Here is a 12417-nt window from a genome sequence, read left to right as displayed (position 1 = left end):
CGTTCAGCCATAGGGCTGTACTTAAATGAGAATGCGAATCTGGTACTATTATTCCCCCTTTTCACCCTTTTCATCTGATCCTTTTTCTCACGACCACTCTTCAGAAGACTTTCTTGTGTGAAGTTTTGTGCTACTCGTTCCATCTCCCTCTCTAATAACTCTTCAGGATAACCTCTCCTAACCAATCGCTGTTTCAGATCCTGAGCCTGTTTATGGTACCCACTGTCAGTGCTGTTGATCCGTCTCAATCTAATGAATTGACCGTAAGGTACGGATTTCTTGACACTCTGTGGATGGAAGCTGTCATGGTGGAGCAAGGAGTTGGTCGCCGTGGGTTTGCGAAAACCCTCCGTGACCAACCCGTCGCCTTCCACCAGGACAGCCACATCCAAGAATTCTAACCTACTTCCTCCAAAATTGAGGGTAAAGGTCATGCCCATATTATTCTTATTGAGATATTTCACAAATTCACCGCACTCCTGTTCTGTACCTAGCTTTTATTTTACCACAGCAGTTCTCAGTCTGCCTTTTGCTGTGTGTTGTCTGAACATGAGGTCCTTTGTGATTCAGTATGGTAATCTCCTTACATGTGTTGTCAAAAAGACAATCTGTTTGTTGCCCATAGCAACCAATGATGCAGCAAGCATTTTATACACCAATGTATTTGCAACTGCTGATGCACTGCTTTTCCCTCAGCCTATCCCTTGCATGTGCTGGGTAAAAGACTAACTATTTGTTGCCCATGGCCCATTGCAACCAATCACAACACAGCTTTAGTTTGACTAGTACATTTCTTACAGGCCTATGTTTACCAACTTGTGGCTCTCTAGTTGTTGCCAAACTACAACTCCCAGGGGAGATGAGAGGTAGTGCCTCGGCTATTAGTTACATAATGCAGGCTGCATCAAAAACACATCAACACATCACTTTATTAGTACTTTCCAGACAACACCACACTATCATGAAGGATATATGTACTAACTTTGGTTGAGAACCAAACAAACTAACATACAAACATATTTTTATATATATATACACATACACACACACACACACACACATTGGGAAGATTCACTAACAGGTTTTTTGTAACTCACACGTATTTCAACATAGATGGATCATATATGGTTACTCGCAAGTCTTTTAAATCTGGAGACTAGGTGATAGATCTTGAATATTTTTTTATGATGTATTTCATGTCGACAAACCTAGTCCTGTGGGGACCCTTGCTGAGTTGACTGCAAAAAACACTAAGTCCCCTTGCAGACGAGCGTTCATTCCCCAGCGAGTCTGCAACGCAGCTCCTGGCCTGACATCCCAGCGCTGCCGGGGGGAAGTCACATAGCATTATATTGATTTATGATGCTATGCAACCCTTACAGTTCTGAAATGTATTGGATAACACTGGCATAATGCAGCCAGTGTTATCCAATACATTCCAGAACTGTAAGGGTTACATAGCATCATAAATCAATATAATGCTATGTGAATCCCGTCAGTACTGGGAGGTCAGGCCGGGTGCTGCGATGTGGACTCGCTGCGGGAGGAACGCTCGTCTGCAAGGGGCCTAATAGTTGGTGATGGTTCATGAGTAGTTGTCTTCCAGGATGAATGCTATAAAAAATTTAATAATTCCATATGTAAACATTAACATTATTTTGTAGGCAAATCAGCAGATTGAGAAGGCAGGAGGAAGAAGTACTGCTACGATAATTATTGCTCTGACAGATGGAAAGCTGGCTGACCAGATTCCTGTGTTGACAGTAAAAGAGGTGGGTGCCATCCTTTATTTTTGATCGGTCTTTGAATTTCTTATATTAATAATTTTGCCTAACATGGTACTGTACTGTACATTTTCCTTATGTTTTATTTTTTTTTTACAGGCTGATAAAGCACGAGGTAAGGGAGCCAGGGTCTACTGTGTTGGAGTTCTGGATTTCAAATATGATCAGGTGAATATAAAATAAACATGCAAGTTCAATTTAGTTTTGTTAGGGTAAGGGCCGAATGCATAGAACCTCTGTAGTAGCGCATGAAGACTGTATGGCACCCTACTATGGAGCCATACAGCCTCCATGTGATTGTGCGTGTTCTTCAAAGAAGCAGAATTTTGATGCATTGTCTGCAGCATTTGACATCATTTTTTAAATTCGTTAAGAAAACCACCTACATGGATCCAATTTTTGAAATTTAATAAGATTGGTATTTCACAGGCACAGACTTCTCAATAAATTTAATGTGTGTTATAATGGTCTGTGCACCAGAAAAACAAATCTAAAGATCTAAAGCAGCTATGAGTAAACATGCATGGCCACAGAGGCTCAGTCCCCTCCTACTAAACAGCACACACCTTTTTTAAAAAAGATGAGAGCGACACAAATTGTAGCTTGTTCAAAAATGTATGACTTTTGTATCTACAGATATAAGTAGGTTAATAACTTCCCTGCGATGTGCTTTTAGGAAAAATGACACTTTTTGTGGTAATTTTTCCTGGCTTTTTTTTTCAAGAGTTACAGATGTTAACTGGTAGGCAAATGGAAATTTTTAATTCACTACAAACAACACATTTTTGGTGGCATTTTTCTATACTTTCAGTTTTTCAAAATGCAGCATGCTCTAGGTTTTTTCAAAGACTTTTCTATAAGAAACAAAATGGATGTAACAAACGATTGTCAAAAATGTGTGACCAAAAAACGCCATCTTGTTAAATAAATGTATAAAAATCATAAAGCTTTTTAAAAATCCTGTAAAAAGCGACAAAATAGTTTGTGTGAAGGAAGTTTAACTACTTTTAATTCCAGGTACTGTCATTGGTGTAGAGAGACTTAGAAAAATGAAATTTGAAGAGACGAGCAAATTCTATTCTATTTTATTTTATTTTTTTATATTTTATTTATTAAAAAAAACTAACCATAATATTTCCATACAAATTCAGGTATCAAAAATGATTATTTCCACTTTTTAACCCTTACCCCCAATTTCCTACCAATCCCACCACCCTTTTGTAATGCGCCTTACAGTTCCCCCATAAAAAAAAAAAAAAAGGACATATGAAGGAAAAAGAAAGAGATGAGCAAATTCTATAGAATCAAAATTTTACCCAGTTTTTTTCAGGGAGATTGAAGCACTTTTGATTTGGGTAGAATCAGTTCAGGTCCAAAGCGAATCAGGCGCCTAATTTGGACAAATCAAACCTAAATTACATTGCTAGAAATACACTCGTCAAAAAATATAAACATATTTATTCATTAAATACTTATTTATTATGCCTTTATTTTATGGAGATATGGTGAAATTGGGTTTTTGGGAAAGTCATACAGGCATAGCAGCATTCTATAAGCTAACTGTGCATGATCTATATACAAAATAATATGAGGGTAACTAGGTTTTTTGAATGTAAAAAATGTAGTAACATATTGCTTCCAAGGAGATACCCTATAGTTCTGTTACTTCAGTTGTGCATACATTCCCCACTGCATCTTCTTTAGAAGTGATAGCTCAGCAGGGGCGTTGCTAGGGTCTCAAAAGATCCGGGGCCCAAGTCCCAATGCATATTGCCCAATTTTCTAAGTCGACTCCCCCTCCTCAACGCACACTCTAGCACTAAAAAGATTTTACTGTACTTGCTATAAAGCTATATATCAGCACATACCTCACACATCCAGGGCCTCCCAGGTGACATCTCCTCTGTTATAGATCTTCTCTGTCATCATCTTCTCCATTTGGTCTGGACAACTTCTCTCAGCCCTGCCTTGTCTCTGCAGAGTGTGACACACAAACATCTTATCTTTCTTACTTTTCTATCATCATCCCCCAACCTCGAGTCCCATCAGTGTTATCCTACTGCTCGGTGTGCTCCCCAATACCTCCAAATACTATCCTGAAGAAAAATTAGTGCCTGTCACGACCGCTACCCCAGCAGCAGTCGTGTCGCACCAGACGGAGGGGAAGGGGAACCCTTATCTATGGATGGGAATAGTATGGCCACCCCTGACTAACCCTAAGCTGGCACCTGTCTGCCCTGATACCCTAGACGGGGTGTGAACCCGTGCGGCGAGCAGGATGCCTAAACCCTCAGTCACCCTAAAGCCTAGAGTGGGGAAAGGCCGATGGGAGCACTAGTCACCATCACTCATGTCTAGGAGAACAGCAGGGGAAGACAGCAACAAACAAACTATATCAGAGATAGACTTATCCAGTCACGAGCAGAGAAGGCGATCCCAATCACAACAGTCCACGCCGGACAAGAGCTCCACAGCAACACCATCAAACGATCTCCTTCAAAGGTCAGAATAGAACTGGAAGTAAGGACTATATCTGGCAATGACTGCAAGTGAAAGTGAAACTAATATAGTAGCTGGGAGTGGCAGACAGGACTCACCTGAGAAGGATGCCTACAAACTCCCAGTCAGGACAAAAAGGTTCACAAGGCAAAACCCAGATGACATACCCTGAACCACGGAGCAAACTCACAAGCTATCGCGAGTAGCAAGTCGCTGCGACCTTCTCCTCCCAGACCTGTCTAGATCAGTCACAGTCGTGACAGTGCCATACAGATAGTCCCCCCCATAGTAATAGTGCTCCTCAAAGCACCACCAATAGTAATTCCCTTTTATAATGCCCTTATTAGTAATACTGCCCCCCTACAGTGCCCCCAACAGTGATAATGCTCCCTAACAGTGCCTCCATTAATACAAGTGCCCTCCAGTATTATTAACACCCTCACAGAGCCCCCAGTAGAAATAAGGCCCCCGTATTGTTCCCCCATTGGTAATAAAGCTCTCTACAGACCCCTCAATAGTAATTAGGCCCCCCCATAGTGCTCTTGGTACAAATATGGCAGATCTATAAGTCACTCCTATAGAGCCCCCAGTTGTAATAAGAATGCCTATAATGAGCCCTGTACTTAAAATGCCCCTACAGATCCCCTACTGTTATAATGCTCGCCCTGAAGTAACCCCAGTTTTTATAATGTCCCCTGCAGCTATACTTCCCCCCTTTAGTGCCCTCAGAAATTATAATTCTTCAGCCCCTCCACCATACAGTCCCATGTAAATAACATTATTTCCCTCCCCCTGTCCTGGGAGTCCCATGTAAATGACATCACACCATTTCTCCAGCCCCCTACAAGATACAGTCCCATGAAAATAACATCGCCCCCTCCCTTCAGCCCCTCCAATATACAGTCCCATGTAAATAACATCACTCTCCTCTCTTCAGCCCCTCCAATATACAGTCCCATGTAAATAACATAACTACCTCCCCATATGCATTCAACATACAGTCCCATGTAAATAACATGACCCCCTCCCCATTTACCTCCAACATGCAGTCCCATATACAGTAAATAACATCACCCCCTCAACATTCAGTCCCATGTAAATAAGAGCACTCTCTCCCACAACTACCTTCAACATACAGTCCCATGTAAATAACATCATCCTGCCCCAGCCACCTCCAAAATGTAGTCCCTTGTAAATAACATCACCCGCTTAACATTCAGTCCCATGTAAATAACAATTCTCCATCCTGCTCCAATATACAGGCCCATGTAAATAACATCCCTCTCTTCAGCCCTAACATACAGTCCCAGTTAAATAACCACAACTCCCAGCTTTCCTCTGCCTCTCACTGAGAATATCTCCTTCACTTACCTCTCCTCAACAGACCTCAACTCAGCTTCTTCCCAAGGACTTCTCCTCTTCACTGCTGAACACTATCCTCTCCTGAACTGGTCACATGATGGTAACATAATCACAGGTGTTTCTCAACCAGTGCCTTTAGTACTGATCACATGATTGTGATGTCATCACAGGTCCTTCAGCTCTTTCAGTGCATTAGATTCAACTGTATTGCCGTCCTGAGGATCAGGGGCATAACTACTATAGCGGCAGACCATGCGACTGCTATGGGGCTTAGGGCAAGAGGGGGCCCAGTCTTAGTTGGGATTATCTCCTCTTCTACTGGAGGTGAAAACTTGGTCAGGACTAGAGTTGAGCGGACACCTGGATGTTCGGGTTCGGCAGGTTCGGCCGAACTTGAAAAAAGTTCGGGTTCGGGACCCGAACTTGACCCCGAACCCGAATCCCATTTAAGTCAATGGGGACCCGAACTTTAGGGCACTAAAATGGCTCTAAAATAGTCCTGGAAAGGGCTAGAGAGCTGCAAAAGGCATCAAAATGTGCTTAAGAGCATGGCAACTGTTCTGCAAACAAATGTGGATAGGGAAATGACTTAAAATAACATAAAATACAGAAAAATAAAGGTTATATCCCCATGTCCTCATCAGGAAACATAAGTGGTTGTGCGTCAGTCCATTCTATGTCTTCCACCCCTGGGGAAGGGCTAGGTGGATGCCCTTGGGAAACCCTGCCAGCAGAGTCTTCAAACAGCATAAGAGACTGCTGCATGACTTGAGGCTCAGACAGGTTCCCCGATATGCACGGGGGTGATGTGACAGACTGATGGGCATGGGTTTCAGGCACCACCTGTGCGCTTTCTGCAGAAGACTGGGTGGGAGATAATGTGAACGTGCTGGATCCACTGTCGGCCACCCAATTGACTAGCGCCTGTACTTGCTCAGGCCTTATCATCCTTAGAACGGCATTAGGCCCGACCAAATATTGCTGCAGATTCTGGCGGCTACTGGGACCTGAGGTTGTAGGTTCAGTAGGACGTGTAGCTGTGGCAGAACGGCCACGTCCTCTCCCTGCACCAGAGGCTCCACCAACACCACCACCACGACCACGTCCCTTATTAGATGTTTGCCTCATAGTTAGCGTTCACAAAGCAAAGTAAAAAGTATGTTAAAAATAATTAACCGCCAATATAAATCCTGATGTAGGGTATTGCACTCTATTTTTTTTTTAACTCTATATGACAGCGGTATTTGTGGCCTAAATGTGACACTCACTTATGCACGTCTTATTCCAGATGTGCAGTATATCAGAGGCTTTTTTCACCCCAGTAACCAAAAAGCCGTATTTCTGGCCTAAATGTGACAGTCACTTATGCTTGTGTAATCCCAGATGTGCAGTATATTAGAGGGTTTTTTCACCCCAGTAACCAAAATGCCGTATTTCTGGCCTAAATGTGACAGTCACTTATGCACGTGTAATCCCAGATGTGCAGTATATGAGAGGCTTTTTTCACCCCAGTATGCCAAAGCCGTATTTATGGACTTGCAGATAGCCTGTGCTGGTGCACTATCGTTGCATAAAATGGCTGCCGATCATGTATTGATATTGACTAACTGAAGAAAAAAAAGTTCGTTTTCAGCAGTAGTTGGCTCAGGACAGGCTTAAAAAAATTGTGCACTGCACCCACAAAACTGTTTCTGTAGATCGCTGAGTACATAAACCAGTTCTTGATAAGATTGCTCCCGAATCTCTCCATCACAGCAGTTGCAGCCTCTCACTACACTAATCCGAGCAGAGTGACGGGCGGTGCTATGTGACTGCAGCTTAAATAGAGGCTGGGTCACATGCTGCAGTTGGCCAATCACAGCCATGCCAATAGTAGGCATGGCTATGATGGCCTTTTGGGGCAAGTAGTAGGACGCTTGTTGATTGGCTGCTGTGCAGCCTTTCAAAAAGCGCCGAACACTGAACCCGAACTTTTACGTAAATGTTCGTGTTCGGGTCCGGGTGCCGAAAAACCTAAAGTTCAGTACGAACCCGAACTTTACAGTTCGGGTTCGCTCAACTCTTGTCAGGACTCTACCCTCTAACCGAACAAGTTTTAACAAATGAGGCAGTGGAAAAATGGCCCAAGGGTCATTGAAAAGGGTCTAGGCAGAAACACTTCTGTCCTGTGTTGGGGGGCCTTGTTTGATCCCTGCTATGGGGCCCTTACGTCTCTATGTATGCCACGGCTGAGGATGGTAATACAGTTATATGTAGCTGGCAGGCAGTACATTCAGGGCCTGGAACAAAGCATCAGGGACCCATGCTCCAAATGTTTTGACCTAGCAACACCCCTGGAGCTCAGTAGGTATCAGTTAGGGTCATTATGTCCTTTTGCATCTATTTTTGTGAATTTTGATATTTATTTGTATTGCTTCTATTACTCAATGTATTGAACTTAGCAGATGAGTAGTAGTAATAACAGTGTGACCAATTTTCCTTAACCTTATTCTTAATATTATGGAAATGAGCTTCACCCAGCCACTTTCAATTTGACATAGGATATATATATGTATTACAGCATTTGCTTTCTAAACACTTTACATTTATTTCCTAAAGCTGATAAAAATTGCTGACTCAGAAGAACATGTGTTTGCTGTTGAAGGTGGATTTAAAGCTTTGGGAGGGATCATTAATTCAGTAAGTACCACAATGGAAGTGGCCTGGTTATAAATTTCTTAATGTTCTAAGTTAGTATTTGCAGCATAAGTGTATGTTTAATAACTGCAGCCCTTGTCAGATTTATCCCTTCAAGAATAAGAAGCCAGGAAATTCCTACTAATAATCTTGCTGCATATCTGTACGGAGCCTCTATGCATGCCTTTTTAACAAAGCAGTCAGATCTTATAGAAGTGAACTAGACTTTAAAAAAATAAGACTTTTTGAAGGTCAGAATGCTGCAAAAAAAAAAAAAGTCACACTCAGCCTATGGATCCCTTGCTGCTCCCATTGTGATGCTTCCCGATTCCCGCTGGTCTTTATTTCTTGATCCAACTCAACATGGAATTATAACCACCCTGCCAATCACTGACTGAGTGTCCCTATTTTGTGTGTTATGAGGGACCAGGAAGTAGAGATTAGTGGGGGACCCGGCAAGCATGCTCAACAGACATGGAGTGGCAAGGGATATATGATGGAAGTATACCCCCAAGACCGCCATTGCCTGGTACTATAAAGGCAACAATTACATCCCTTTTTTGTGGCTATACTGTGCTGATTGTATAAATCATTTTCACTAGTGCAAAAAGAAAAAAAAAAATCTGCTTGTAAAGCGGTAGAGAACATTATTGCCATTGGCAGTAAATGGTATATTTAATGCAATTACACCAGCAGTAACAGTATACACTTTATTTTATTGCATTTTGTAAAAGAACAAGGCCAAACGCAAAACATGTCAGTAGCTTGATTTGGTGTTAAGTCTTATCATTTCAATGACCCTCAGCACAGGGATCAGCAACCTCCAGCACTCCAGCTGTTCTGAAACTACAACTCCCAGAATCCTCCTTTCACATCTATGGGAGTTGAAAGAACTGCAGAGTAAGTGTGCATGTTGCGAGTTGTAGTTTCGCAGCAGCTGTAGTGCCGAAGGTTGCTGATTCCAGGTCTAGCATTTCACCCAGCTACTGGCAAGTGTTTCAAACCCTTTTTATGCCTCACTTGAAAGGGCAGGGGCTTAGTGGGAGAGGGAGCATGGCATATATAAGACATAATATGTGCCAAAATTGAGCCAAAATGTTGGCACAAAATTCTGATTCAGGGAGTTCACATCACTATTATTTATTTGTTCTTCTGATCCATTAGAAGAACAGAAGAAAAAAAAGCACAAGATCCTGTAAAAACGGATCCTGAGCATCAGTTAGGCGCATTTGGCATCCGTTTGAGCCATTTCTGTCTGAGATCCATTTTTTTTAATGGAAAAAAAAAGTCCTGCATGCAATCTTGATTTTGATCTCATGGATCAGAAAAACAGAAAAATAACAGTCATGTGAACTTTCCCTAAGCCAACCAATAGATGGAGAAAAGTTAGACAACAGTGTCCTACCATGCACAATTTATTATCCAGCTTGAACCACTGTAATAAATTTGACGGGATTAGACAGGATTAGTAAATCTGTTTCATCGAGTATAGCTTTCTATTGCACTTTTCTGTGGGACACTTTGCATGCTTTGTGCAAGAGATCTTACAAGCAATTGCAATAGATATTTAATGTGGCTCTAATATTAAAAAGGGAAGAAAATTGTTAACTTAAACTGACGACATTCAGAATTATTGCCTAGAATCCGCGCCAGCATTATATGTTTACCTAAAGGCCGTAGCCAAGTACTGGATGTGATGTCGTTACTTAATGCTCACATTCAATTTTTGTATGTATTCTCTGGTCAGATATGTGTTTTTGCTGCCAAGCATCCTTAGATAATTAACGTCTTACAAGCATCTCAAAGTGTAAGGGAAACTCCCAAAGGAATAGCTTGGTACACTGCCAATGGTAAAGTAGTAACTGAAAAACTGGTAGATCCGTTGTGTGTCGGCACATAAAAGTACACTCTAATGATTATTTTCAAGTCATTATTGTTCTCAAATAAGAAATACAATATTTAAAATAATATATCTGACAAGCAAATTAATATTTGCAAGGATCTTCCATTTCAAAACCTATGGCTAGATTCTTCACAATAGGTATTAAGTCATTGAAAAGCAGCTAAGGCTCTGTTAATATTTGCATCATTGGTTGCCATTTGTAGCAGAAACCACAATGTAATGCTGGATCCTTTGTACAGCAGATACGATCATCCCCTTTTAGACTCCACTGAAATAGTCAAGTCCTTTGTGATCTCTGTCAATTTGAATGCTTTGCTATTCTTTTCTTCAGATCTGACAGTTTCAAATGGAGCAGCCAACACAAATGTAGACAGAGCTTAAAGGGGTTTTCCACTTTTTACTATTGATTACCTATCCTCAGGATATCAGATCGAAGAGAAGAGAAGGCCGCACTCATATTCTCAGCAATTTCTGTTGTGGGCAGGTGTAATTACAAGTATAGCTCCCCCTGTCATTGAACCTCTCAGATGCTGCATTCATTGCTGATTTAGGCCTTTCAATGGTTAATCAGGGTAAAAAAAGAAATACTCACTTCATCCATTTGCTCGCATAGAGGCTGTCGCAGCCATCTTGATTGAAGATACCACACAAAATCTTGTGTGGGGGCGTGATGACGTCATCAGGTTGCCGGGGAGTGGTGATGTCATCCCGTGCGAAATGTTGCACAGTTTCTGCAATTAAGATGGCCGCAATGGCCTCTTTGCATGCAAATGGATGAGTTGAGTATGCATTTTGTTTTTTAACTTTTATCGCCATTTCAGGAAAAATAGATTTGTTACCACGAACCAGGAGGAAATTTGGCTTTGCCACAAGTCTATTTTTTCTTGAAATAAGGATCAAAGTCAATTTGTTTGGCTTCAATTCGCTTAACACTAGCCAAGGGTGCTGGGAGTCAGACCCCCGTCAATCTGATATTGATGACCTATCCTAAGAATAAGTCATCAATAGTAAAAAGCGGACAACCCCATAAAGGTGGCAAATGATAAACAGAACAATATTAAGCTTTATATAGATTTATAGATTACAACTTCCAATTTACACTCAAGTATTGCTGGATTCAGCAGATTATAGAACCGGAGGAGCTGAGCAGATTGATATATCGTTTTGTGGAGAAAAAATTGAGTTAGCTGTCAGTCACTAATAAGACTACCCACAGCATAGAAAAATCAAGCATTTAAATTAATAAAATACAAGATTTACTGTTTTTTCTTTACCACAAATGTAAGTAAATATCAATCTGCTCAGCTCCTCCTGTTCTATAACACGCTGCTGTAGAGATCACTAAATCTCATGGTGCAAGACAAATACAAATTGTCAGTGTCAGACCCTATTGACTTTAACATGGTGCTATTCTTTCCACCAAAATGGACAGAAACTCTCCAACACAAGCCTAAAATGAACAACTTTGATAACTTTATATTAAAGATGTTGTCTGGTTTAAAAATGCATGTTCAAGTACCCCATTAAGGTATTTTTAATTCATAGAGGTGAGTCCCTTATCTGAGAATGATTTGAAAATGGCTATAAAGAACTTCCCTTTCTGGAGGAATCAGCACATCAACATAATACATGGCTTCAAAGGGTATTATTTCACCTGTGTGGGTGATGCAGAGAAACCTTGCATTCTCTGCCAGATTTTACTAGGAGGGTTTGAGCAGCTTGACACCCTATGATCACTTGATTATCTTATTTTAGGGGGTCCTTTCTAACAAATAAAGAAAAACTGAAAGATCCCTTTAGGAATTATGCTGTAACATGGGTAGAATATTAGATTTCAATCTATAAAAAATAAGAACAAAAAAATCTGTTTTCTTCTAATAGCATGTTTTTGCATAGAGGCTGATGTCTTCTTTATATAAAGTAGTATTGGTGAAAAATCGAAATGCTCCATTCATTAATTATTACTTTGGGATCAAGGTCTTTTTCTTGGACTATTTGCTTTTCCACTGAAAGAGCATTGTTAAAAGTTAACTAATATTAACATATACAGAAACTATTTCTACTGGAAACACCTTAGTAGCAGTGAATGAAACCCTTTCTACAAAGATACACAATTTTCTAAATATGTTTTCCAGTTTCAAAAAAGCTTATTTTCTGATGCTGGAATCTGGTAGTACTAAGTAATGCTTCTTT

The 12417-nt window shown here is 40.9% G+C and overlaps 1 protein-coding gene across 2 annotated transcripts in view; it reads left to right on the top strand.

Annotated features, from left to right (window-relative positions):
* ANTXR2 (ANTXR cell adhesion molecule 2) overlaps nucleotides 1-12417 on the top strand; it is a 320264-nt gene that overhangs the window by 110827 nt on the left and 197020 nt on the right. For both annotated transcript variants that reach the window (XM_040417929.1, XM_040417928.1), the window contains exons 6-8: nucleotides 1665-1772; nucleotides 1884-1952; nucleotides 8244-8324. In XM_040417929.1, the coding sequence (XP_040273863.1) occupies nucleotides 1665-1772; nucleotides 1884-1952; nucleotides 8244-8324 (258 nt within the window). The remainder of the gene's footprint in view (nucleotides 1-1664; nucleotides 1773-1883; nucleotides 1953-8243; nucleotides 8325-12417) is intronic.

Source organism: Bufo bufo, chromosome 2, assembly GCF_905171765.1.
Source record: "Bufo bufo chromosome 2, aBufBuf1.1, whole genome shotgun sequence".
Classification (NCBI taxonomy): domain Eukaryota; kingdom Metazoa; phylum Chordata; class Amphibia; order Anura; family Bufonidae; genus Bufo; species Bufo bufo.
This window is presented reverse-complemented; position numbering and strand designations above follow the sequence as displayed.